The sequence below is a fragment of the Zonotrichia albicollis genome, chromosome 1 (assembly GCF_047830755.1).
Source record: "Zonotrichia albicollis isolate bZonAlb1 chromosome 1, bZonAlb1.hap1, whole genome shotgun sequence".
NCBI classification, from domain to species: domain Eukaryota; kingdom Metazoa; phylum Chordata; class Aves; order Passeriformes; family Passerellidae; genus Zonotrichia; species Zonotrichia albicollis.
The window spans coordinates 36223040-36247075 of NC_133819.1; the positions used below are offsets into that span (position 1 = coordinate 36223040).

The following is a 24036-nucleotide window of genomic DNA, read 5'->3' on the forward strand; positions in this document are numbered from 1 at the left end:
TGCCATGACAAACTTCCTATCTACCTAAAGTTGGCTCCTCTACAGTTTATCCTTTGTCCAAGCACACAGAGTATCCCTTGGTTTGTCAGCCTCTACTCAGCCTACAGATAACTGTGTGAAGAAACAAATACAAATATGCTTTGATTGATACTCTGCATATTGGTCTTGCTATATGAATACAATATCATGTTTATAGTTACTTCAAAATCTTCATAACAAATGCTGAATTAATTAACTTACTAACTCCGTAGATGCAGACTTAGTGCAACTTAGGTTTTCTTAACCATTTTATCAAAAATGGTTTGAGCAGACTCTCCTTCAATAACTCTGTAAAAGTTACTTCTTCACTCAAGAAGATTTTGTCAGCTGCATTGTACTTGAGTGCTACAAGGTTAGTTAAAGATCTTTTCTCTAAAATACTGCATGGCTTTAGCACTTTGGGGAAAAACTTAAAATATTATATAAAACTTAAATTAGTAAACTTGGTCTAAATTTCAGAAATCCTATGCTTTTTGTTTATTCAGTGCCATTTTAAATCCTGATGTGTACTTTCTGTACCTAAGCAGAGAAAGCCTTTCTTTGTTTTTTTTCTTTCTTAACCAATGACAAAGAAAAAGATGTTTACAAAGAAATTCAAAGTTAGAAAACTTAGCAACCTTAAAGAAAACAACTTAAGGTACTGTGTTATGAGCAGAAAGCATATGTTATTCAATGAGCTTACTTACCAACCAGATGACAAGCAGCTCTTTGATTACTTCAGCATTATGATACAACTTCAGATACAACAGAGCTACATTATTGTCAAACCATATAGAAAATGTTGAGTCAATGAATGCCACCTGTACAGTATTTTCATTACCTGTTTATAAAGCAACTGCTCATTTTCTCTGGCATAGCAGAACAGAACATCTGTAAGAATTTTCCTTACATTCTCTTGCTGGAAATACTGCATTTCAGGAAAGCTGAAAATGAAGCAATACAGCAAGGGTAAACAACAGAGTGCACAGAATGCCAGTTGCTGGTCTTCTAAAAGAGGTTTTAGGTAAGAGCATCTCCCTTGTCTGCTTTCCCACTGTTCTGTGCAGCTAGAGTTACATACTTCTAACAATTTGCTACATTTGTTTTGCAACCGAAATGATGACCACTGTTCTTTAATATACACCAGTCTGCTACACAGGTATGACGGTATCACAGTTATATTTCAATAACTAATCCGTTTTAATCTCATTAAAGCTAGACATCTGCAAGAATGAAATACAATGGAAGAAATGGAAGAATGGATTAGAGTATGTCAGATGACACACATACACAAGGGTTCTGTATATCTTTAATATTTGAAAAAAATATTATCATTTAATGACAAGATTATTTAAATATCTCATAATAGACATGAAAACCAGTATCCTAAAATTGAGAATATCTTACGGGTATCTGTTGCAATACAACACAATTAGACATCTCACTGTTTTTAACAGCTATTACAAATAAACTTTACAGTTATGAAATAATCTGTCTGGGCAAATATCCTAAGTGAACCAGAATGAAGTGGAACATGTGTGAGAATAAGGAAAAAAGGCTTTTGGAAAAATCCTGTTACATTCATACTGGAAAATATAAATATTAGCAGTCTGTAACTACTCTGAAGCAACTCTGACCTGTGCATCCTGCTCCTTGACTGTTGGAGGTAGAAAATAGAATAGTTATGCAGGACCTAGTTAAAATTAGAATAAGTGCACAAGCAAGGTGTTTTCATTGCTACTGAAGAAGTAACTAGATGGCAAAAAATGTTTCATAAAGCAAATACCCCAAACCACATTGCTCCACAGCCATACAGAACAATATAAAATACACAGCAAAAAAAAAAAAATCTGAAAAGGTAGAATACTAAAAAGAAATTAAATGGTAAAGTCAGACAAAGAAAAACAGAAGAATACTGAAAAAAGACAACAACAGTAGGCCTCAAGCTAGAGTGCTGAAATAAGGTTGTATTATAGTCAGTTTTAGAATTAAATCAGATGGTTTGAAATAAGATTTCTTCAAACAAGTTTCCCAGGTTTGAGCTACAATGTTACACTTTAGACCAGATGTATTTAAGGCTATTGTAAAGCCTGTCACAGAGAAACAATATAGGAAATTGGAACAAATTACTTCAGATAAGACTATTAACATTGCTAATCACTGTGGTCATCTCACAGAGGTGATGACAGGCAAGCACAGAATCAGAACTAATTAAGGCTAAGAAAGTGCTTTGAAGTCCTTGGACAAAGGAGCTGAATCGAGAGCCAAGGCAGAGAAGACACTGTGGCTTAAACACAGTGATGCTGAAGTCCTGAGAGAGGCACTGGGATGAGAGGTGAAACGTTTTCTTGGCACCTGCTGGAGGTAATGGTAAGACCAACATTTGGAAACTTGTATGCACTTGTACTAATCACATTACTGTAAAGGAAGGACACAGCTGAGACCAAAAGTGCATTACAGCAGATGGCAATCGACATAATTTAGGGGTTTGAAGAGATTATTTGTGAAGGACTGTTATTCAGGCCTGCCCTATGAAGTTTAGGAACAGAAGACTAATAAAGAAAACTCAAAAATACACAGAGATATCTGTGAGGATCTAGTAATATCAGAGATTGTAACAGAAAGGATAATAATGAACTCAGGAATAAGCTGGCTGAAGTATTAATTATAGTAAATGTAAATAGAAGAGATCATGAGGGAACTATCAGTTCAGGGAGGATTTTTACGGAAAATGTCATTTTATGATTAAAGCTCTGTTTTAAGAAATACAGTATCCTCAAATCAGCAAGGTAAGAATACTTTTCATGAACATGAGACTATTACATTTAATTACATCTCTGAGAAAGCCTGCATTAAGGACATGGGAATTTTCCTAAACTGTTTTACCACAACTCTACAATGAAACAATGGTGCATTCAGATCCCTGCATTCTAAAAGTGAAGACCAGCCCTGAGTCAGATATAGCTTTTTAAAATACTTCTTTAGCTGATTTAGGGGTGCCTGCACCACAAGCAGCCAGAATTTGACACAGAAATTTGAAGAACCAGGCTGGTAAACAAATAAATGGATGCACAAAACAGATTTGGTGGCAGACAGAAATGGGGATCTTAATCTATGGATTACTGTTCCTTACCATCTCTTCCACATACTTAGGGAAGATGTAGCTCTCCAGCGGCTTTTCCACCACTGTTTTGATGTTGGCAAATTTGAAAATAATTTACTCTTATTTGGGGGATGGAGAGTTTGGAATCCCAGCAACCACCACTACTCATCTTCACACACCTTCCATCATCCTAAATTGTATCTGTTACTCCTGAAGCAGACACTAAGTAGACTGATATATAAAAGTATTACCACAAAAGAGGAGATATTGACTTGATCTGTCTACAGGGAATGCTCCCTAGGCATTTTAGTTTCTTAAAATACTGGAGAGAGAAAGAGGGTAATGAAATCTTGCCATTTCCAACCCTAGATGTACACTGTGATGCCAACAAGTAACCTGGTATTTTAATTTGTGTTAAATGCTTTTGCATCTGCCAATCTGCTGATTTCTATTCCTGCAGAATATTTAAAAAAAAAATTAAAAACATTGATCACTAATGAGTTGGGACTAACTTAAGAATATCCTTTCCTACTTGCAAGTATTGGAAGTTGTTATTTTTATGTAGACATTATGGACTGGATTTCTATCACCTGACTTTAGGAAACTGAAGTTTTGTTAGATACTGGTGAGCTAGGAGCCTTTTATAATTACTGAAGAAAACTGTACCTCTCCAGTGTGTTTCATCAGACAAAAACTGTATTTACACTTTAGGAAGAGATGATTTGTGTCCTAGAGCTCTACAGGTACACAGGCTCTACAGCATGATTAACCCAGCTGAGAGTATTTGGGCGTCACAGACCCAATAATTAGGTGAGATAAGGATTCTCAAAATGCATAGGAACAAACACACAAACACACACAAACAAACTTTATTACAGCTGCCTTCAGACAGCAAAATCCTGAAGTTTAAAAGAGTTTAAGACAATACCAATTTTAGGAACCTAATTCTAGCTGCTTTTCTTGTTTATTGTTACCACACTTCAGGGAATTCTAACAAAAGCATTATAGAGTAATTTTTTTACTGCTTTGATAGCTGGAACTCTGGTTTGCTACTCTGTGTGCAGTTAGTATCACTCTCTACAGCATTATACACTTGATGCAGTGGGATGATGGAGGACTGAACTAGATGACAAAGAATATAAAAACATTCATTAAATAAGAAACAGCAGCTAGAAAGTAGTGATTAAGGAAATTGAATGCAATAATTATTTTAACCTTTAATAAAAAGCATTGTAAACTAATGATGAATTTTAAATTTTTAAAATTCTAGCTCCAGGGATTTATTTAAAGAATGTAAATAAAAACAGAGGGGTTTTACATTCTAAAGCCACAGAATGAAGAACTTACTGCTTCTTAAAATAATTATAGCTTATAAATAGATACATAAGAATATGTAAAAATGCATACTATGTTTTATGATTAGACAAAAAAATGTACATATAAAATGTATGTAGCTTATCAAATGCATTCATGCCACTGATAAATTTTGCTTTTTCATTGCTTGACTTATTTTGTTATTGATGGCACAATATATACTACTGTTGTTTCAGGTTGATGTCATTTTCTATAAGTGCATTAATGAAAATTTCTTTAGACACTATTACTGATATTAGTGAATATTACTTTGCCATTTGCCACAGTGAGAGCCTGAAATTTGTGTGTATATACATAGATATTTAAATAATAATCTTACATCCACCATAACCTCCATAAAACTTTTCATTCTCCAATTATAGTTTAGATACATATATATTTTAATCTTAGAACATCCTGAACTGTTTCCTTTAACAAACAAAAAATACCATCTGTTGTGAGAATGCACATGAAAGTACACTCAGATTTTAATTATACATCTCATGGCAAAATACATTTAAGAATGGGTCTAGGGACGGACATGTAAAATATTCGAAAACCAGACTGCAATGATTTCTTCTGCATGACTTGGTTCCTGTAAATGAAAATGTGTAAGCTTGGGATTTGCAGAATCTACGACTATCAACACTTTTTTCAAGTTATAAAGAAAAATATTTGCAATACAGTAAAATATCACATGGTAGCAAACCAGTAATTGAATTTAATTATATTTACACATTACTCAATGCTTGCACTCTGAAAAGAAATATTTTCAGGAATTGAGTGTTCTAACTCAAACAAGTTTCTAAACAGGAATGACCTAAGGGCCAAGAAGATGAAAACATAATCATAGTAATATCAGGACAAATTTTAAAAGGCATATATGACAAATAAAGCTAGAATAATGATAAATAAAAATAGAACCTCTCAACTTCTGCACATGAGTGACATTTCCCTTACTAATTACAAACTGTTTTTTTATTATTGATTGTATTAAGTGTTGAGAATTAGGAAAGTAATCTGTTTGATCTTTCATTATGATCATAATTAAAAGACCTTTCAGCTTCTCTTATGTTCTCTTTGCTTCATGCAGAAAACTACATTAAATTTCACAAGTAGTACACTTCCTAATATCTTAATTTAGAAGAGCTTTCCTTCAATGATACCAACAAATCTCCGGGATTTAATGTTCAGCTAAATGGTCTCATTTTTTACTCCATGTAAGTTGTATTTTTATACATTTAATGTATGTTTCCACACATTCATGTTCAACAAACCTGACATTTACATTAACCAAAGTCAAGAAAACACAATATAATATATACCACATAAAAATGCAGAATATAAATTTATATACAGAAATTTCTCTTAAATATCTACATACGTTCTCGTCACATCTTGTTCAATCATTGCTCGAAGCTCTTTATCCTGGAAAAATTTATTCCAAAGACTCTGAAATAAGAAAAAATACTTGTATGAAACCAAGACTTCTACAAATATTTACGGCTTTTAAACTATAAAGTACTGCAAAGCACTGTACAAATATTGACAAATTAATCCTCAACATTCCCGGTATATCAGTATTTTATGGGAGATAAAGAATGTTGGTGATCAGCACAACATATCTGAGAAAGTCAGTTTGGATTAGAAATAAAAGCATTCAAATTCCTGGATCCTTGTCCTAGGCTCATGGCATTTGCTCAATGGATGGCTGCAGGTTTATGAGTTACTTGTTTGGGTTCCAGGAAGAATATTTAGAATGGCAGAGTAAAGTCAAACTTACCAGAACCAGCAATTCAACTGGAAAAAATCCAGTTGTTCATGTGAGGAAAAAGGTCTGTATCACTGGACTGTACCATACCTCTTCTATGGATGTATGGACTTTAATTGGAAGTTGCAGCAATATCCATAATAAGAAGTTGTTTGGGAGCAAGTTAATTTGTTATAGTGGAGACAAAATCATATAAGGAGTGAATGATAATCAAATACCTATTATGAAAACATCATCATTCTAATCCACTCTGAAGACCAAGACTGGCCATTCCAAAAAAAATTATGATAGGAAAAGCCAGAGTATTTAAAGCTCACTATCAAAATAAAAAATACTAAAAAAAAGAATCTGAAGTAGGCTTAGCTTCTTCTGTAGCTATGCTTACGACCATTTTCATGGTCTCTCTTTTGTTTCCATGCCTTGCTTAAAAATATGTGTAAAAGCTAACAGGAAAGAAGTCAGAAAGTGCTGTTAATTGTATCCTCCAGAAAAAGTATTGGAAACTATTATTTATTGTAAAGGGATGGTAGCTTGACCAAAATACAGACTGAGTGAAAGTTACAGCAGACTTCATGCAGGTTAGGTAAGTTTTCAGATAGCAGCAGCACCAGCCAATGAAATACAGCACAGAGTCTGTACAATACTTCCACAATTTCTGGCCTCCTGGTAAGCAATTTTTCCCATGGTGGCTTATGCTCCACAGAATGAAAAGAGAAATTAAATTAATGCTATCTATAGGGAGGAAATAAAATAACAAAACCCCATGTTAATTAATTGCTATATTTGTGCTACAACTTGGGAAAAAATCTAGATTTCAAAAATATTTATATCTTTGATAATGTCTTACATACAGTGAGTACTCACTGTATGTTTTTAATTCACAACTCTTTTCATGCAGCTAGACCGCATTTTGGAACTTCTCTGTCCCTGCTCCCACCCTGGCCCATCAGAACAGAGGATACAAACAGAAGCTGCATTGCAAAAGGAAGGAAAAATCAGGACACAAAATGGGTGTAACATTCAGTCACAACAGAGGCTCAAAGGCACTTTGTTCTTCAGTCCTATGCCTGATTTGGCCAGTGGCTTTCTTTTATAGATTAATCCCCTGCCACATATTCTGACATGTTAACCTTTGTTTTCTATACCTGAAAGACACCACAGGCAGAAAGCAGGTTGAGCCACTGTGTATAACCACAAACTACAGCAGAAATGCTTTAAATCTTTTACATTTGACACAACTTTCTGTCCAGATGGATGCAAGAATAGTTTGATGATGTGCACAGTCATAACAGCTGCAGAGCTCTCTCCTTCTAAATTAAATAAGGAGCACAGTACCACTCTAGAGATGAAGTATGGGCTTCTGTTTGTGAACAAAACAGGAGTAGTATCACCAGAGATATCTGAGACAGTCTTTTCAGGTGTAAATCTCTTAAGTGCAGCCAAACCACTTATTTTCATTGCATTAAGTTATTTTAAAAATTTGGAAAAAAAAAGAATTTTGATGGTAACAATGGTAAAATAATTAATAGAAAAGCTTAAAGATATCTGCTATAAAATTCTTAAAAGCTTTTCAGGTATAACAAAATGCAGTAAAAAAACTGTCCAAGGCTGAACAATCTTCCAGAGGAAGGTATTTCATTGTTCTGTCAACAGCATTCACCTCATATTGACTGTTTGAACACTCCTTAAACTAGAGCTATTTGATGTATAAAATGAAAACATACAGAGATAAAAAAACGCATCAGTTAAATATAGTCCAGCAGTCATTTTTTTTTACCACAGCCTTCCCTGAATTAAGCCCTAAAAATCAGAATATGAACCTGGAAATGAGCATTTCCAGCTGTCCAGCAGAACCTGTGGAACAACGGTTAACACAAGTCAGTCTGGACATTTAGGAGGGAGATTTTACCATCTGCCATTTTGCCTGCTTCAGCAAGAACTCACTTGTGTCAGTATCGCAAAGATGAGAACTTTAGTAGCAAGTGTTGGGTTAACTTACCCCTTCATCCTGAGAGAGTGGGTTGTTGATTATCAGATCTTGCTGTCCTGCTTTCCGAGGGTTTGTAATGTGCTAGACAACAACACGAAAAAAAAAATCAGATCCTCTCGTGTTATGCTATAAATGTTAATATCTATGCCAAAGTATGAGAACCTATTTTGTACCAACTTACAATTTCTTTGATCTTACTGTAAGAAGTTCTTAAGTCTGAAGTGGTTTTAATCCATTGACTTCTATCTTGTGGTAGAACGTCCAGAAATAGCTATTAGCAAAACAAAATAAATTCATTAAGTTTCATCAGTTTTACATAGCTTTCCATATAAATCCTATCAGACAGCATAAACCACCCCAGAAAGAAAGAGAAAGAAAAGAGCTATAAATATTTCTTGTTTCAGTGCTTTCTAGTCCATAAATAAATAGCTAGGAACAACAGCAGTTCTATAGGGCAAAAGCATTAAAGTCAACTGAAGCCATGAACTCAAGCTTTGTAAACTGTTACAGCTACAGTAAAGTTGGTGGTGACTTCCAAGGCAGAAATAATATGCAAAGATATGAAAAAAAAATATACAAAATTTGATGCTATTTATGTAGCACTGATGACCTAATGCAACGTGCTTAAAATACAAATGCAGAGCAGGACCTAAGCACTGAGGGATATACCCAATGTGAGAATTGCAACATGCTCTGGAATTCTGCAAGACAGCTAAGAGAGGCAGTTTTGCAGAAAGTCCTTGAGAAAGCTTACATCTCAGTTTTTACATGTCTCTTTGAAAAGGCTTAGAAAGAAACATGCAGTGCAAAATACTATTTAATTGCATTTGAAGCAAGGAAAAACCCCAGTATTTTCTTGCTTTTTCAATGTTTTTATTTGCACATTGTAAAGTGTTAAGAAACAGTAATACTGACAAACAGAAGTACTGACAAATCATTCCTAAATTTCAGAATTTAACAACAGAACCCTAATGCATATTGGGACAAGCAAATAAACCTTGCCTTATTTATAAAATAAAACCACTCCTTGATTTAATTGGTAGACAGGGAAGGACTTGTTGTTTGTGTTAGTTTAGAGCTGTGAGTTATGGCCTCCTAGTTTAGAAACTTAAAAAGAAGCAAACTGGTAAAACAATGCAGGTGGCATATATTCACTGGGCTTGCTGAATAAAATATTTTCATTAACTTTAAACTAGTTCAATGCTACATATATTTCAATTTTCAAACTTTCTTTCATTCATATAAAAGGAGTATTTTAAATTTCTTTTTATAGGTCTCTATGTGCCAAAATGATGGTTCAGAAATTCCAAATGAAGTAATTTAAATGATCAGCATTAACACACAGTAATTCTACTAAAAAAATTTTCTCTACTATCTGAGACAGTGCACAACAGAAGACTTGAATGTCATTGTAAAAAATTTGTTTGGACTTTAGAGAGCTACCCTGTATTACCTTGCTTTCCTTCTCTCTTCCTTTCCCTGCTACTTTAAAAAAAAACACCAAATAACTCCCAAGGAGCTGTTGTGCTTTTGGAAGACCTTGCTTCCCTCTTCATCCAGTCCTTACAAGAGGGATTGATCTTCACTTTCTCATTTCAGTGGGAAAACCAGATAGCAGAAGCATCAGACTGATTTTAAAGCAGTCCCAAATTCCACAAAACCATAATTTTTTAGACTAACTTCCTATCTATTTCCAGTGCATGACTTCCCTGCACAGATACTGAGAGGAGAGATGGCTGTATGGCACTCAATTCTAAACATATCACCAGCACAAAGATACACTTTCCTAGGATTCTTTTGCTATTACCTGCAATTCAGCTTTAAAGCAATTTGATGTGGTTAGCAAATGTCCAATGAATTATAAAAACGAGTAGGAAAACATTGGGATGAAGTCTCTTGGAAAATTCATGATTCTTTGCATCAATAATCTTCCAGCGCATCAGGTAATGTGTTGATATATTGCAACCACAAACTGTAAATAAATATTTTCTCTTCTTACCTTCCAGCAAACACTACGGAACCTGCTGCTTCTCAGCTGCCCATTAATCCCCTTCAGCCGTATAGTTGCCAAGTAATTGTTGTTTACAAATAGTTCTTCCCATTCTTTACTGCAAAAGCAAAAGGAATGAACATTTAAACAAAAAAAAAGCCTTAGCTGATTTAAGGACTATATGACACTATACAATTTTGGATAAGCAGAGGAAAGCAACTTTTTAAAATGTATATATTTAGTTGTATACCACTTCTAAACGCATGGCTGTTTTTTTGGACACATTTCTTCTTTGGATTTAATGAATATGTAGATCGCTATAATTATGCCAGCTACTGAAATTCATAATGTCTATGGAGGCTATTCCATTTCCTCTAAAATGTTGGTACTGCAGTTCAGTGAATAAACAAGAAAAATGAATATTAATATAAGCACATTCATGTTTCAGCTGTAGACAAAGAAGTACCTATTCCAAAAATATGCAACAGAAAAGTACACTGTTGACTGTATTAGCTCTTCACATGACGTATTTGCTTAAATGAACCTTCTTTTCTTCTTAATGTCAAGCTGGGCAGTTAAGCATCATAGAAGATGACTTTCTTTAACATTTAGTGCTATTTACTATTGAAATCACTCCTACTTCTTTCTACATGATCAGTTTTAAAATTTTAACAGGTGCTAGGAAATTTAAAAAAACATCAAAAAATTAAAAAGCCTCACTGTATAAACTGTTAAAGGCAAGCTTGAGTACCTTGCAGTACCTATGGCTGACTAGATAAACAACCTAAATATGCCTCCCAGGCATGCAGGCACCAGGGGCCTAACACCTGTGCCTCATTAATATACAAGTAAATCTGCTCTACTGGGAAACAATTGGAAATTAATTGTCCCAAACCATCTACTGAGTTTGAATAAAAGAATTAAACCTATGTTTCCTGCAACTTCTACTGAAATGAATCTCAAGAACAGCTGAAGCCATCTGATAGTCTTAGTAGCCCATGACTTGCTCGCAGACTTTCTGCAGCCACTTTAAAATACAAAGGGCAATTTCAAGGTAAGGAGCTGGGTTATGTGCAAGGAAATGTGTTTCAGATTTATTTTCAATGCATGTCCTTAAGGTGAACATCTCCACCTCCCCCTGTCACATGGGAGACTATTACTTCTCCCTGGGAGACCAAATGAAACCAGGAAGAGGGAAACTACTATTATGACTCCAGGCTAACATCTCACCACATTTACTCTGCTAAGGAGGGTCACAGAGTGGGTTATACTAAATACCAGCAAACTGGTTTTGCAAATTGCCCTAAATATATGCAAGATGAAGTTAGATGGCTTTCAGCCTTTTAAGCTGAGTTGAGAGAGCGAGTTTTTTAAAACAGAATTGTAAGATATAGCTGCCGAGAATTGTAGAGGAATGGACTCAGTAAGCCAGGAAATGACGGTTGTCTTCCTCTGTGACAGGAGCAAGCTCATGATTCATGCTGAGACCTGAAGTTCTGTGTTTGTGAATGCACCACCTTTCAGCTAGGACCACAGTCTTAAAAAAAAAAAAAAAAGTTGTTTACTTCTGGGTCTTGATTATTAATTACTTTGAAAACCAAAGGTGTTCTAGATAAGAGCAAAGATGCCTACAGCAGTGTTAGACTGCAGAATTTAGGGCTGCCTTCAGCTTCTCCCAAGTATCAGTACGCCCAGGTGACCAAAAGAGCAGCAAGTCATTCCAATGGTGTAGAGCAGCTTCTTCCATTCCTCTCACATCCCCCAGTCTCCAAGACAGAAAGACTATCTGGTCATTTTTGTCTCCTTGTCTCCCACACATCCTCACCTTCTGCAGGGAGCTGCCTACGATTGTTTACCATGATTCTGCCTCCTTTAAATACAACGTATGGTATACAGCAGACACAGCTTGAGGAAAATCTGGGCCTTTCTTTCACAGCCACGTGTATTTCAGTAACTACAGTATATTATGGCTATCTAAATAACCCTCCTGTTTCTACCACGTATAATATTCTTCATTTGCCATTGTAAATTCTGTAGCATCATTGGCTATTATAACTCCTGCCAAGCCGCCTCCCTAAGGTAGCTATGTTTCAAGAGTGCCACATTCCCCTGGGCACACAACAGGTCAGACTCTGAAGCTATTCACATTGTTCTGCAAGTGGATGACATTCCCACAATGTCTTTGAAAATGCCAGTGTGTCAGCTGAGTTAGCAAAAGGTTTCAACCACTGCAACTGTGAAAAGAAAGAACAGAAAGGAAAGAAACTCTTCAGGTTATTTTTCTCACCAGCTGCTGGAAGTGATTGCTACACAGTAAGAAAGTAATTTCAACACTTCTGAAATTGTATTAGTGCAGATATTATGCTTTAAAAAAAAAAAAAAGTAATGCGATTCCAAACACGTTTTGAACCAAATTACTTTTAAAACCGCCAAAAGAAATTTGGCAAGATTGTATCTCCTCTGCGTTCCCCCTTGGCTGCTAGGATCACAAAAAAAAAAGTTATAAGCAACTGAAAAAGAAATTACTTGGAAGCTGAGATATGCCTCAGTTTTAGTAGAGCTGAATGATAGTTAAAATCCTTTCTGAACAGCATTCCCTAATTCATGTCTCAAGTATTTTGAATGAAGACTAATAATCCAAGCTTTACAATTCTAGAGACTTTTAATAGTGGTAACACTGTTTAATATGAACAAGCAATCAATTCTAAAAAGATAACATTTGAAATTATATAGCCCTACTATGTAAAATAATATCTAAGAGCCTTGTTAACCCAGGATTGCAGAAAACCCACCGGTCAACATGAAATAAGCAATTAAGATTGGAACTCATGTCTACCATATTCCATTTGTTTCACTGCAGTGTAAGATTTCAAGAGCTATCAGGAACCACCTAAACTATGAATAAGCACATGCATTTACTTTTAATCAAACTAGAAAATGAAATGCATGATCCTGTGTTATACCACCTGTAGAGTGTACAATTAAAAGCAAATGTCGATGTTTTCTGATTATTTTGTAAATATTTTCATTTTAGATTCTTATTTGAGTATCCTGTCTAATGTACTATTCGGCATATTGTAAAGTCTTCTTAGTAATAATAAATACATATAATATAAGACCCTGTCGTGGTTTGACACTGGTGCAATGCCAGGCACCCATCAAAGCTGCTCCCTCAACCTCCCGTGCCACAGCTAGGGAGAGGAGAGAAAAAAATTGAGTTAAGGACCAGGAGAAAACACTTCAAGAGCAAAACAGTCTCAAAGTTGCAAAGTGAATTTACAACTAACAGAGTCAGAAGAGGATAATGAGAAGTAAAAGAAGCCCTTAAAACATCTTTTTTCCTCCCAACCCCTCACTCCTTTGCACCAACAGCACAGGGAGACAAGGCATGGGGGCTTGTTCAGTTTGTCATCCAAGGTTTTCTCCTGCTGCTCAGGGAGAGGAGTCCTTCCCCTATGAGGCCATGGGATCCCTCCCATGGGAGACAGTTGCCTGTGAACTTCTCTGGGGTGGGTCCATGCTCACGAGCAGCAGCCAAACTGCACCTGCTGCAAACACGAGTCCCTCCCATGGAATCAGAGTCCTCCCAGAACTGCTGCAACATGGGTCACTCTTTCCATGGGCTGCAGTCCTCCAAGGACAGGCTGCTCCAGCCTGGAAACAGGCTTCCTCCCTCCACCTGGTCTCCAGCTGGATCACAGACTCTTCCAGGAATCCACCTGCTCTGGTGTGGGCACTCCCCCACGGGCTGTGGGTGGATCTCTTCATCCCCCATGGATCCCCACAGGCTGCAGGGACACGGCTGCTTCACCATGGTCTTTACCACAGCCTGCAGAGGAATCTCAGCTCTGGAGCCTGGAGCACCTCCTGCCCTTCTTTCTCCACTGACCTTGCTGTCTCCATGTTGTTTTCTCTTACATGTTCTCACCTCCTTCTCCTCTCTGACTGTAAGAAAAACAGTGCATGCTCCACTTTGATTTTCTTCTTAAATATGTTGTCACAGAGGCCCTACCAACATGTCTAACTGGCCCAGCCTTGGCCAGCAGCATGTCCATCTTCAGAGCCATCAGGGCTTGGCTCTGCTGGGCATGGTGGAAGCTTCCAGCAGTTTCTCACAGAAGCCACCTTTGTGGCCCCCCTGCTACCAATAACCAGGCCGTGCCAAACCAACACAGACCTGAATGAGAAAGAAATTATTGGAATAATAGTTCTTTAAGAGACTTAATTTCATATGTGTTATCTCTGCTGTCCAATGTAAAATATCTACTGGAATGAATTAGGGACAGTTGCATTACTTCAAAGCAGGAAAAGTGCTCAATATGTATGAAAGAAAAAGTAGGCAAATCAATGAAGGGATTAATTCTGCAGGAATTGTTCATAGTTCTCATCTGCTCCTTTACAACTTTTGAAACATACACTTATGTCATAACCACAAGAGTTTAAATCTCTCTGCCAAAGAATTGTATACTGGGGTCTGCTCTAAGACACACACTTCTTTCTTATAAGAAATGAGGTTGACCTCTGAGCAAATCATATACAGAAGTCTATTTTTCTTTCTTTTCAAGAGGATATGATTTGTGGATATGATTCTTGTTAAGGCAATTAAAAGCATCAGATTTTCAGATACAGAAGCCTGAAGTTTGGAACAGAAATGTTCCTTTCAGTTGACTGTTAGTAGAGATCACAACAAGCAGGACTTTACTCCAGGAAGTCTAAGTAAAATTCTACATGCACATAAATAGCATTCTTGAAAAGGTATGTGCATCTCTAAGGTCTAACATCTTACTAAAAGTCACTGGAATTCCACTATTGCTCAGCTATGGAGGAATGAGCAACTATAAACTCTTTCAGAATGCACAACATCAATAATCTAACAATATGCCTAGGAAATAAATTCAAATAGTTCCAAGAGCTTTACTGAGGCAACATTGAGCTTGTGCACGTTGGGGAGTGGTAACAAAGACTCCTCCACTGACAGGCAGAATGGTAACAAAGACTCCTCCACTGACAGGCAGAAGCAGAACATCTGCCTCTGCCGCTAAATTTCCATCTCCAGCATAATGGTAAAACCAACATCTAGCATAGATATGGAGAAGAATGCAATGGTAGCCCATTAAGGCTCCTTACAAAATACATACTCTGTTCAGAAGAGGAAGAAATACAATTGAGGGAGACTAGTTTAGCACAGACAGCAATAACTGATGCTTCTGCATTTACTGATTTAGAGGATAAAGCTGGGGAAATGCATGAATGCAGATCCTGCCAAAGTCTAAAACTAGTGTAAAATACTAGAAGTATTTTTGTACCATCATGTTCAGACAACACCAAAACTCTGTGGAAGACACTAAAACCCAGAAAAACGCAAAAATGTGAAGAACCACATGGAACTACAATCTATGCCACTGAGAAAAGGCAAAAGTTTCAGTTCTGTGACTGCAGGGGCTCAGATCTACCAGGTAAATATTACTGTCGATAATTCATGTTCAAGTGAAACTGCAGTTAACAAAGAAACCAGTACCTACTGGGTCATCAGATAGTGTGCATCATTATTTTGTCTCATGCCTTTTCAAAATATTTCATGCCAAGTTTTGAAATACCTTTTTTTTGAGTCCTTGCAGAAACAAGACCAATTTGATATTTACAAATATTTAGATAACAAAGAATACTCTCAGTCTGTGGAAGAATACTGCTATACTACTGAAACATTTGCATACATATTTAGGATTTCAATCTAAATCTCAAGCTTATTCCATCCTCTAAACCAATATTAAAGGATAAAATAGATAGCCTCAGAGAGATACAAAGAAAATTCTTGAGCAGCGCTGCTAGTATTGACAAAATCATCTTCAAACAATGGCATGTGTGCTTCTAGAAAAGCCCCTTTCACATTTTTATACGAGTCTTCATCTTCAAAATCTGCTTTTTAAAATGTTGAGACCCAAACTGGGCTCCTCAGGGGCACTCAATAAAGCAACAGGCTACTGAACAGGCCATCAGAAAGAAAACCAATTCTCAAATTATTGTGTCATATGTTTTGCAATATGAGATCTTTATTGAGAGGAATATCAAGTATCTATATTTAAATATTTAAATAGAGGCAACATTTCCCTTCAAACACACTGCATAAATCCAAGAAACATGCATAGTTTGTATTATTTATTATGTTGTAAAATCAACAGTTGAGAAAAAGGTGAGGCAACTTTCAGGAATGAAATAAAGAGAATTAATTCTATAAAAACAGATGAAAAAAATTGAAAGGTAGTATCAAGTAATAAGAAGTAGAGTTTCTAAAAAAATATTTCTGAAACACACAGATTCTATTTGCTACCCTGAAAATCCATTTGACAGCTTTAATGTGAAGGCTTATCAGTCTGTTTGGAAAATACATGTATTTTCCTCTGTTTCTCAAAGTCCTGCCTCAGGATACGTGGCAGAGCTAACAGCCATGTAAGTGTGAATATGCATGGCTGTGTTGCTGGGAGGCTGAACATTCAAAGGGCAGATTTTTCTAAACAGTTCAGGTTTCATCTGCTTTTGGCTGACATACAGTTAAAAAGGTTTGTGAGAAGAAAGGTAAAATCACTTTCTTAAGGCAAACATTCCAGCAAATAAAGTTATTAGTTAGCTATGCTCTTTAAGCGACCAGTGTGTGTGCAGCACAGCTTAGGGAACTGAAATAAGGCTGCACTGGCAGCAGGATGCTCTGCCAGCATCCTTCCTCACAGCACTAGGTCTGACGCAGAACACAAAGATATCCTTCTCCATATTCCAAATTGTCCACTTTGCCTTGGTGGTTCTCAGCTGAAGAGCCAAGTTTGGCCTTTGGAAAGCACGTAATTTCCAACCCTTGACCAGTTCAGCTTTTATAGAAGAATTCTTGTTACCGCCATTTTGAAGTCTAAATTTCACCACCACATTCTTCTCTACTCATTATTTTCTGCATACATTTACAGAATGGTGAGACAAATGTTGATATTATGTTCAACTATTTTTATTTTTGTATTGTAACTGAGTTTGCCAGTTGCAGAGCTCAAAGATTTCTAGTTTAAATCCCCCAATATCTTTGAAATTCTTTGCATGTAGATGAAGAACATTTACTTCCTACTTGTCCTGACTACAGACTGTGGCTAACTGATCCATTTCCCTACATCCTCCTTCTTAGCCTTCTTGAAAATGTCCCCAGTCACATCTCCCAATTGCCATGAAAGTCTAAAGGTTATTGAGATTAAAAAAAGTAAAAGAAATTCATAATGAAAGCATTAGTAAGGGACAATGGACTTGCTTTTCATGGACTTTAGAAATTACCATTCTGTCTTCCATGGTCCCTCTTCACAATCTAAGTCTTTCCTTCTTGCAGCCAATCCATAAAAAAAACCTTCTACCAACAAAAGATGTTGGTAACTCAATCCTTCCTTTCTGATTCTCTGTCAAAACCATCTCAAGCTTTAAGCAAATGTCTTAAATTTGCTTTTCCCTATTACATTGCATTAAACCAGAAAGCAAGTCCGTATTACTATTTCTATGTCTTTAGAAAGTAATATAATTTTCACTACACAAGCTAGAAACATCGAAAATATATGTGTTGAAATGCTTGTATTTTAGAAAAAGTATATTGGATATAGTTTTTCAGTTCCTTAATCACAATTTATTCTTCCTTCTCTTATGATATCATTCACCAATTCCTTAGAACACCAGGCAAGGAATGCAGCAAGGATCAACTAGGAAGGAAGAAGTAAATAATACAAATTTGAAAAGAAAGAGATGGAAATAATGTAAGTCTCCTTAAAAGGAAAAAAAAAAAAAAAGGCAATTTTAAAGAATTCAGAGAAAATCAGAAATCTTCTAAGCTTTTAATAGGTGTAAAAGTGATCTTCCAGGTTTTGGAGTAAAAAGAACCTGTTGGAGGAAACCTGTGATCAGAGCAAACAGTCACTTTCTCTTGCTGGAAAAAGGAGATTCGCAAGATGGAATTCCTAACAGAATCACAAACACTGACAAATGAGAGTACTGGCACAGACTACCACATCCAGAGAAAGATTCTTAGCACATTGTGAACATGGTCTTTCAGAAGAATCAAGGAGAGAGTTTACATGCTCCCAGAAAAAATTAACTCACACTGAAAAGGCCTCTTTGCACATAAATGGAATCGACTGGAACAGAGTCCAGCAAATGGTTTAGGATAAAACAAAATAAACATGGATGCCAGTTTTACTGCTTCCTTGTGGAAAGAGAGAAAGGATGCAAGTGCTGTGAATTCTCCTTGCATTGTGGAGTGGAGTGGCAATGACAATTTCACTGCATTGCCTTCTGTGTCCAATTTTTCCTATTTCAAAATAATAGAAAAACCCATAGAAACAAGCTTGTTCTTTACATCTCCTGATTATGTGTGGACATACAGTGAACAAAATCAGGAAAAATAAAACTGTAATTGCACAGAAGTGGATTAAAATTAAAACAATAAAGTACCATTGTCTGTGTATGAACAAGACTAGATAGGCTTGTGTAGATGGAAAAGGGCTGCTTCCTAATAGAGTAGGACAAAGTTTTCCTTAAGGTGGAGGTATGTAAGTTGCACACATCTTCACAGTATGTTTAAAATGTAAGGACAGAGGCTATGTAGCCACTTCTGGATCAACTGCCAACAAAAGCCAAAGGACAAGGTTTGAGCACCACTTTTGGAAGAGGGAAGAACCAAGGGGGAACAGCTTGCACCCCTTGCTGCCTTTGTTCTGTACGCTCAGTGCCCGCAGCTGGCTGGCACACAAGAAACGCCTCAGCCAGCAGGACCACACTGCCTTCCTGCATCAAGGAAGGAAACATCTGGCAAGCAGAATCTGCAAGAAGTCAGGGGGAGAAAATGGAACACAGAAGTCTTTCTTACACTAGATCCTCTGCCTGTTTGAAATATGAGCAGAAGAAGGAATACACCTTGTCTACACAACCCACAGCTTTGAGCAATCATCATTTGTCATGGAATTTAAGCCACAGAGGAAAGAACTTTATCTTGATACATGGGGTAAGAATTAAACTTACATATATATGTGCAGAGACGTATTAAGAAATTATCCAACATAGCAGTCATGGTTCTCTGAATCATAAAGTAACTTCATACACAAGTATGAAAAGTGAGCTTTTTTAGGCTATATATTTATTAGAAGCAGTATTAATGTATGAATCCACCTTGAAAGAAAATAAGTGTCCTTGAGATGTTAGATTCTATCAGCCAAATTGAATGTCTGCATCAATGGCTCTCCCTAAAAGTCATAATTAGGTCATTAAAATATATTTAGAAAAATAGCCTGTAAAATAAAGTTAAAAAATACTCACCTTCATTTTATTTCATAGGTCACTGTTATACCATCTAATAAGATAATTAAAAACATGCAAGCAGCTGGTACTGAGGCTAAACAGATTAATGTAATAGTCTGTAGTCATATGTGCTGGCAAGGGGTTCACCTCTTTGGCGAGGAGAAGGTCAGCTGCCCTTGGGAAGGGAGGAGAAAGACAGTATTTCTAATTTCCAGTGGCACTGCATTGCAGATACTGAAACTAAAGAGCCATATCTATTTTCCTTTTCCTTTTGGTGAAGTCCAGGCCATTTGGACAACCAAGAAAGGCTTTAACCATAGCAATAAAACAATACAGTGGAGCAGAGCTGAAGTATTTTCCTTAAGTTTCTTACATTTAAAAGCTGAAAGTTATTATATGTCTAAATCCTTGTTCAAATCTTTCTAATAATGAACTTCTAATTTTGATGACATGCTTCTAGGAAAAAAAATTAGTTGTAATTTCTTATTAGTAAAGCTTCTTCCCAAGTACACAAAGAGTACTTCCACCAGAGCATAAAGACCAGACAGAGAATTCTCTGTGACCTGACAAGACACCTTCACAAACTCAAGGAATATTTAGAAATATATGCCAGTCACACGTGCTTTTCACTTACATTACTTACAAACTTTATGACCTAAAGGGAAATGCTCACAATCTGAACACATGCAGCACTACATCTGTGCTGTGCTGTGCTTGTGAACAACAAAAGCAAGAGTCACAAACTCTAAGGTGACACCTTCATATTAAAAATCAAACCATACAAATAGTTCTGGAGCATCATAAATATACCAAAGAATAATGATATGTCATCCTTTATTAGCACATATACTTGGAGTCTTGTACTGGATAGAGTCAAAATATCCTTTAAAACAGAAAATGTGAGAACCAAACAACTTCTCCTGGGGTTTATTTTTTATGGTGGTAAAAACTATGCTTTTAAGAGCCCTTTAATAACAAAACTTATTAATATTCAAATATTTTTGGAGTCACTTCTTCTAATTAAATTGTAAAAGCCTATTACTGACAAAATATAAGGCAACTTTTGTTTCAGCAAAAATCTTCAATACAATTTTTCATGTATTAATCTTCTGCATATGTACAACATCTACCATGACTCAAAGATGCCTTTGCCTCTTTCAGGGCTGAAGTTCATGAGCTGGTCTTTTTAAAATATAATAGACTGAAATGCATTGGGCAAATACAACTGTCATTAATTTTATCAAATTACTAACTTACTAAAACAATAATCCTTGACAGTATCCTAAAATAGGTCAAAATTTCTAAGGAGTCTTTAAAGAAATAACAACCATTTGCCATCATTATCCTTCAAGATAGTTTAAGATTCACTTTTCACCTTTCATAAGGTGTTAGATGTTCAATTTTACTTAACATGCAGTCCAGAACTGTAACTATCAAAACAATATCCAACCCAACTGTCAAATTTACAGCCAGCCTCACTAGATCATAGGAATTACTTGCCACTGAGAAACAAATACACATTTCACATCTCAAGCACTACTACTAAATAATGGTGATAGCTTGCCAACTATGAAAAGTCAGAAGTTACTTTTATATATGTGTATGCACACAGACCTCCCCAATACACATACACACATACATATCTTTTTTACTATTTTGCCTTTAATTATACCAACAATACTTTGGCAATGAGATATGGGACCCTTCTTAAAAGACTAATTAACTTCAGTTTTCTAATTTGGGCTCTTTGACAGAATATGAGTATTATTCAGTGGAACTTGTAGCCAACGTCGCATTTATTATATGCACTTTGGACTAAGGAATACATAGGTACAAAGACCAGCTTTAACCTCTACTTAATCTGTGGAGAATTAAAGAATCACTAAGCTTTAGGCTGATTTAGGAAAAAGGTACCAATCTCTGTCCTGCCACTAGCTACATTCCCTGCACTGGCACTGATACCATGGGAAGCTTTGGCAGGAGGAAGTCATCAGAAAGCTCTCCCAACCAAGAATGAACAGGTTGGGCTGGGTTAGCTCCCTGGACCAGCTCCCTGAGAGATGAGTGCTACTGCCCGAGTGGAGCACAGGTGACAAGAAGGGCTCAGACCCCAGCTCCACAGCTCACACTCTCTGGAACCAAAGTCTAACTAAAGCTGGCTGCTTCTTCAAGTGTTGCCACTTGGCAGGTACAAGAGCTGGTGCTCTTGAGTTGATGGCTTTCAGGAATAAGTTCCCTGGCTTTAATGGCAGAGAGAGCTCTCAACTTTCTTTTGCTGATATGGTTAAATTCTCTCTTGCCTACTTTTGAGAGACTGATTTGTGGTCTCTCTGTCTACATATGATTCACACCTAAAAAACATGAAGATCATCCTGGGTGGTATTTTTCAGCCCTTCTTTTAACTTTGACAGTATGTTAATGCAGAAAACATTAATATGACAAGAAACAAGAGTCATGCAGAACCCTAAAATGGATCTTCTAACATATTTTATCAAAGTGAATACGCTAACTACCCTAGAAGAGTTTTATATCATCACCAAGTAGGTCTCATTAGAGTCAACTTATTAGGATAAAAAAATTGTAAGGAAACCTATATCAACCCACCCCAGTCCCACTTTGTCCCTGCAGGCACACCCTTTGTTCCAACCTTGCTCTTAGTCCAGAAACTTCCTCTGGGTGTTTGAATCGCAGCAAACTCTTTGCTGTTCCCTCTAGGTCCTTACAAAAAGTCTTTCTTTTCAACATCCTCCCGACCAGGCTGTTTGCTCCTTGCTCTCCTTGGCAATGGCTGTGTCTCCAGCCTGCAACACAGGCTCTCCAGCACCGTGTCCCTCGTTGGCACCCCACGCCCGAGGCTCCCTGTGACCAGCACAGCACAGCTCGCTGCCTGCCCCACGCTGCAACGTCCCCACCCAGCTGGCTGCAAGCAGGACAAGGTGAACAGGCAGGTTCCTCCTGCCTGACTGCACCTCTTTGAAGCACAGACTCCAGCAGAGCACAAACCAAAACTGAAAAAAATGCCAACCAACACAGTCCACTAAATGATTTGAAAATAATCATGCGGTAAGCATGTTTTGTTTTACCATACTTAAGCATGAAAATCAGATGCAATCCTTCTGGTTTGCACAAATCATACTATTAATTTACTAGTCACAAGGAAGAAGATTTTTTGTGGCAGAGTCAGTATTTTGCAGGGTGAAAGATGAAAGTGTACACCTGCTGATTAGCTTTCTGTGCTTTCAAGAACAAGACATCCTCTGGTATGTACCCAAGCAAGAATCAAGCTCAATGACATTGCTGAAAAAAGTTTCTTTGACTGGTGTTTACTGCCAACAAAATTGAAATATTATTTTCCCGACAAATAATCTCAAATGTAACTAATCTTGGCTTTGGTTTTTGAGATGAAATAATGAGGAAATAGAATTTCAGGTGGTCCAAAAATCCAGTTACTTTGGAGAAGATCAGAAAGGTGATCAGTGGTGAATTGAATATTTCAACATTTAGCTCAGTTACTGTGAGTTTACTTTATCGAATACTTTGGAGGAAAATAAACCTACAAAAAACAACCTTAAAATGTTTAGGCTTTCAAATATCTTGTACTTTCATCAGTTAAGTGCTTTGAACAACTTTTGAAAAAAACCCAATAATCCAGAAAACAAATTTTCAGATCATTCCTTAATTAAATACTTCATGTTCTTTTACTGTATCAGTTTAGATTCTACAATCCTCCTAAAGTATAGGACCTGTTCTTTTGCATTACATAGATTAGGCTTATTAAAATCAACCTTCTTAGAATTAGAAAATAAATATAAAAAATTACCAACCTGTAAGAAATAAAAGTTCCATCTGAATCTGAGGTGGAGGGTGTGCTTCCATTTTCATTTGATCCTCCTAATACAAAAATAAGAGAAAACACCTTTGTTGTAAGACAAACTCTGATATGAAAACAATATGGATGACAACTGCAACTGCTTTTTCCATATATGGTAACTTCAGTCACAGCAAAATTCACCTAAAACTTACATAGACAAATCTCAACTTTACCTCTCCAAATTCTTACAGCCATCTTAATTAGCCTCCAAGTTCAAACTGGAGTCTGAAAGTTCTGAAAATCTGATACTTAATTTCAGTAAAGTTTTGACTGAGGTCCCTCTCAAATTATTAAACACAATTTAACTAGTACAGGGTTACAGAAGTACACCACATAAGTAGGTGAGCTTGATTTTACCAACATTAAGTAAAAAAAAGTAAAAGTTCATCTCTTTTGTGAAAAATTCTGAGCTTACTTTGTGATACCTTTTTTTTTTTTTTGTCACAGCACAAGTTCAAAGCTTCCCTGAAAGTACCTATTAAGACGTCTGCCAAACATCTTATTTTACATCCTGTGGGCTGGTGAATACATGGAACAGCGATGTTGCTAGAAATCCAGCATTACAAGTAAATTTTCCTCCTATAACTATGTCTATTGAAAGACTGCTAAAAGCCAGGAGTATTTTTCAAAG

The 24036-nt window shown here is 36.5% G+C and overlaps 1 protein-coding gene across 9 annotated transcripts in view; it reads right to left on the reverse strand.

The window, feature by feature from the left end:
* TBC1D5 (TBC1 domain family member 5) overlaps positions 1-24036 on the reverse strand; it is a 315747-nt gene that overhangs the window by 133590 nt on the left and 158121 nt on the right. For all 9 annotated transcript variants that reach the window (XM_026798892.2, XM_074538136.1, XM_074538133.1 and 6 more), the window contains 6 exons: positions 23359-23425; positions 10235-10343; positions 8417-8506; positions 8245-8316; positions 5859-5926; positions 860-962 (listed from right to left, as the gene is read on the reverse strand). In XM_026798892.2, the coding sequence (XP_026654693.2) occupies positions 860-962; positions 5859-5926; positions 8245-8316; positions 8417-8506; positions 10235-10343; positions 23359-23425 (509 nt within the window). The remainder of the gene's footprint in view (positions 1-859; positions 963-5858; positions 5927-8244; positions 8317-8416; positions 8507-10234; positions 10344-23358; positions 23426-24036) is intronic.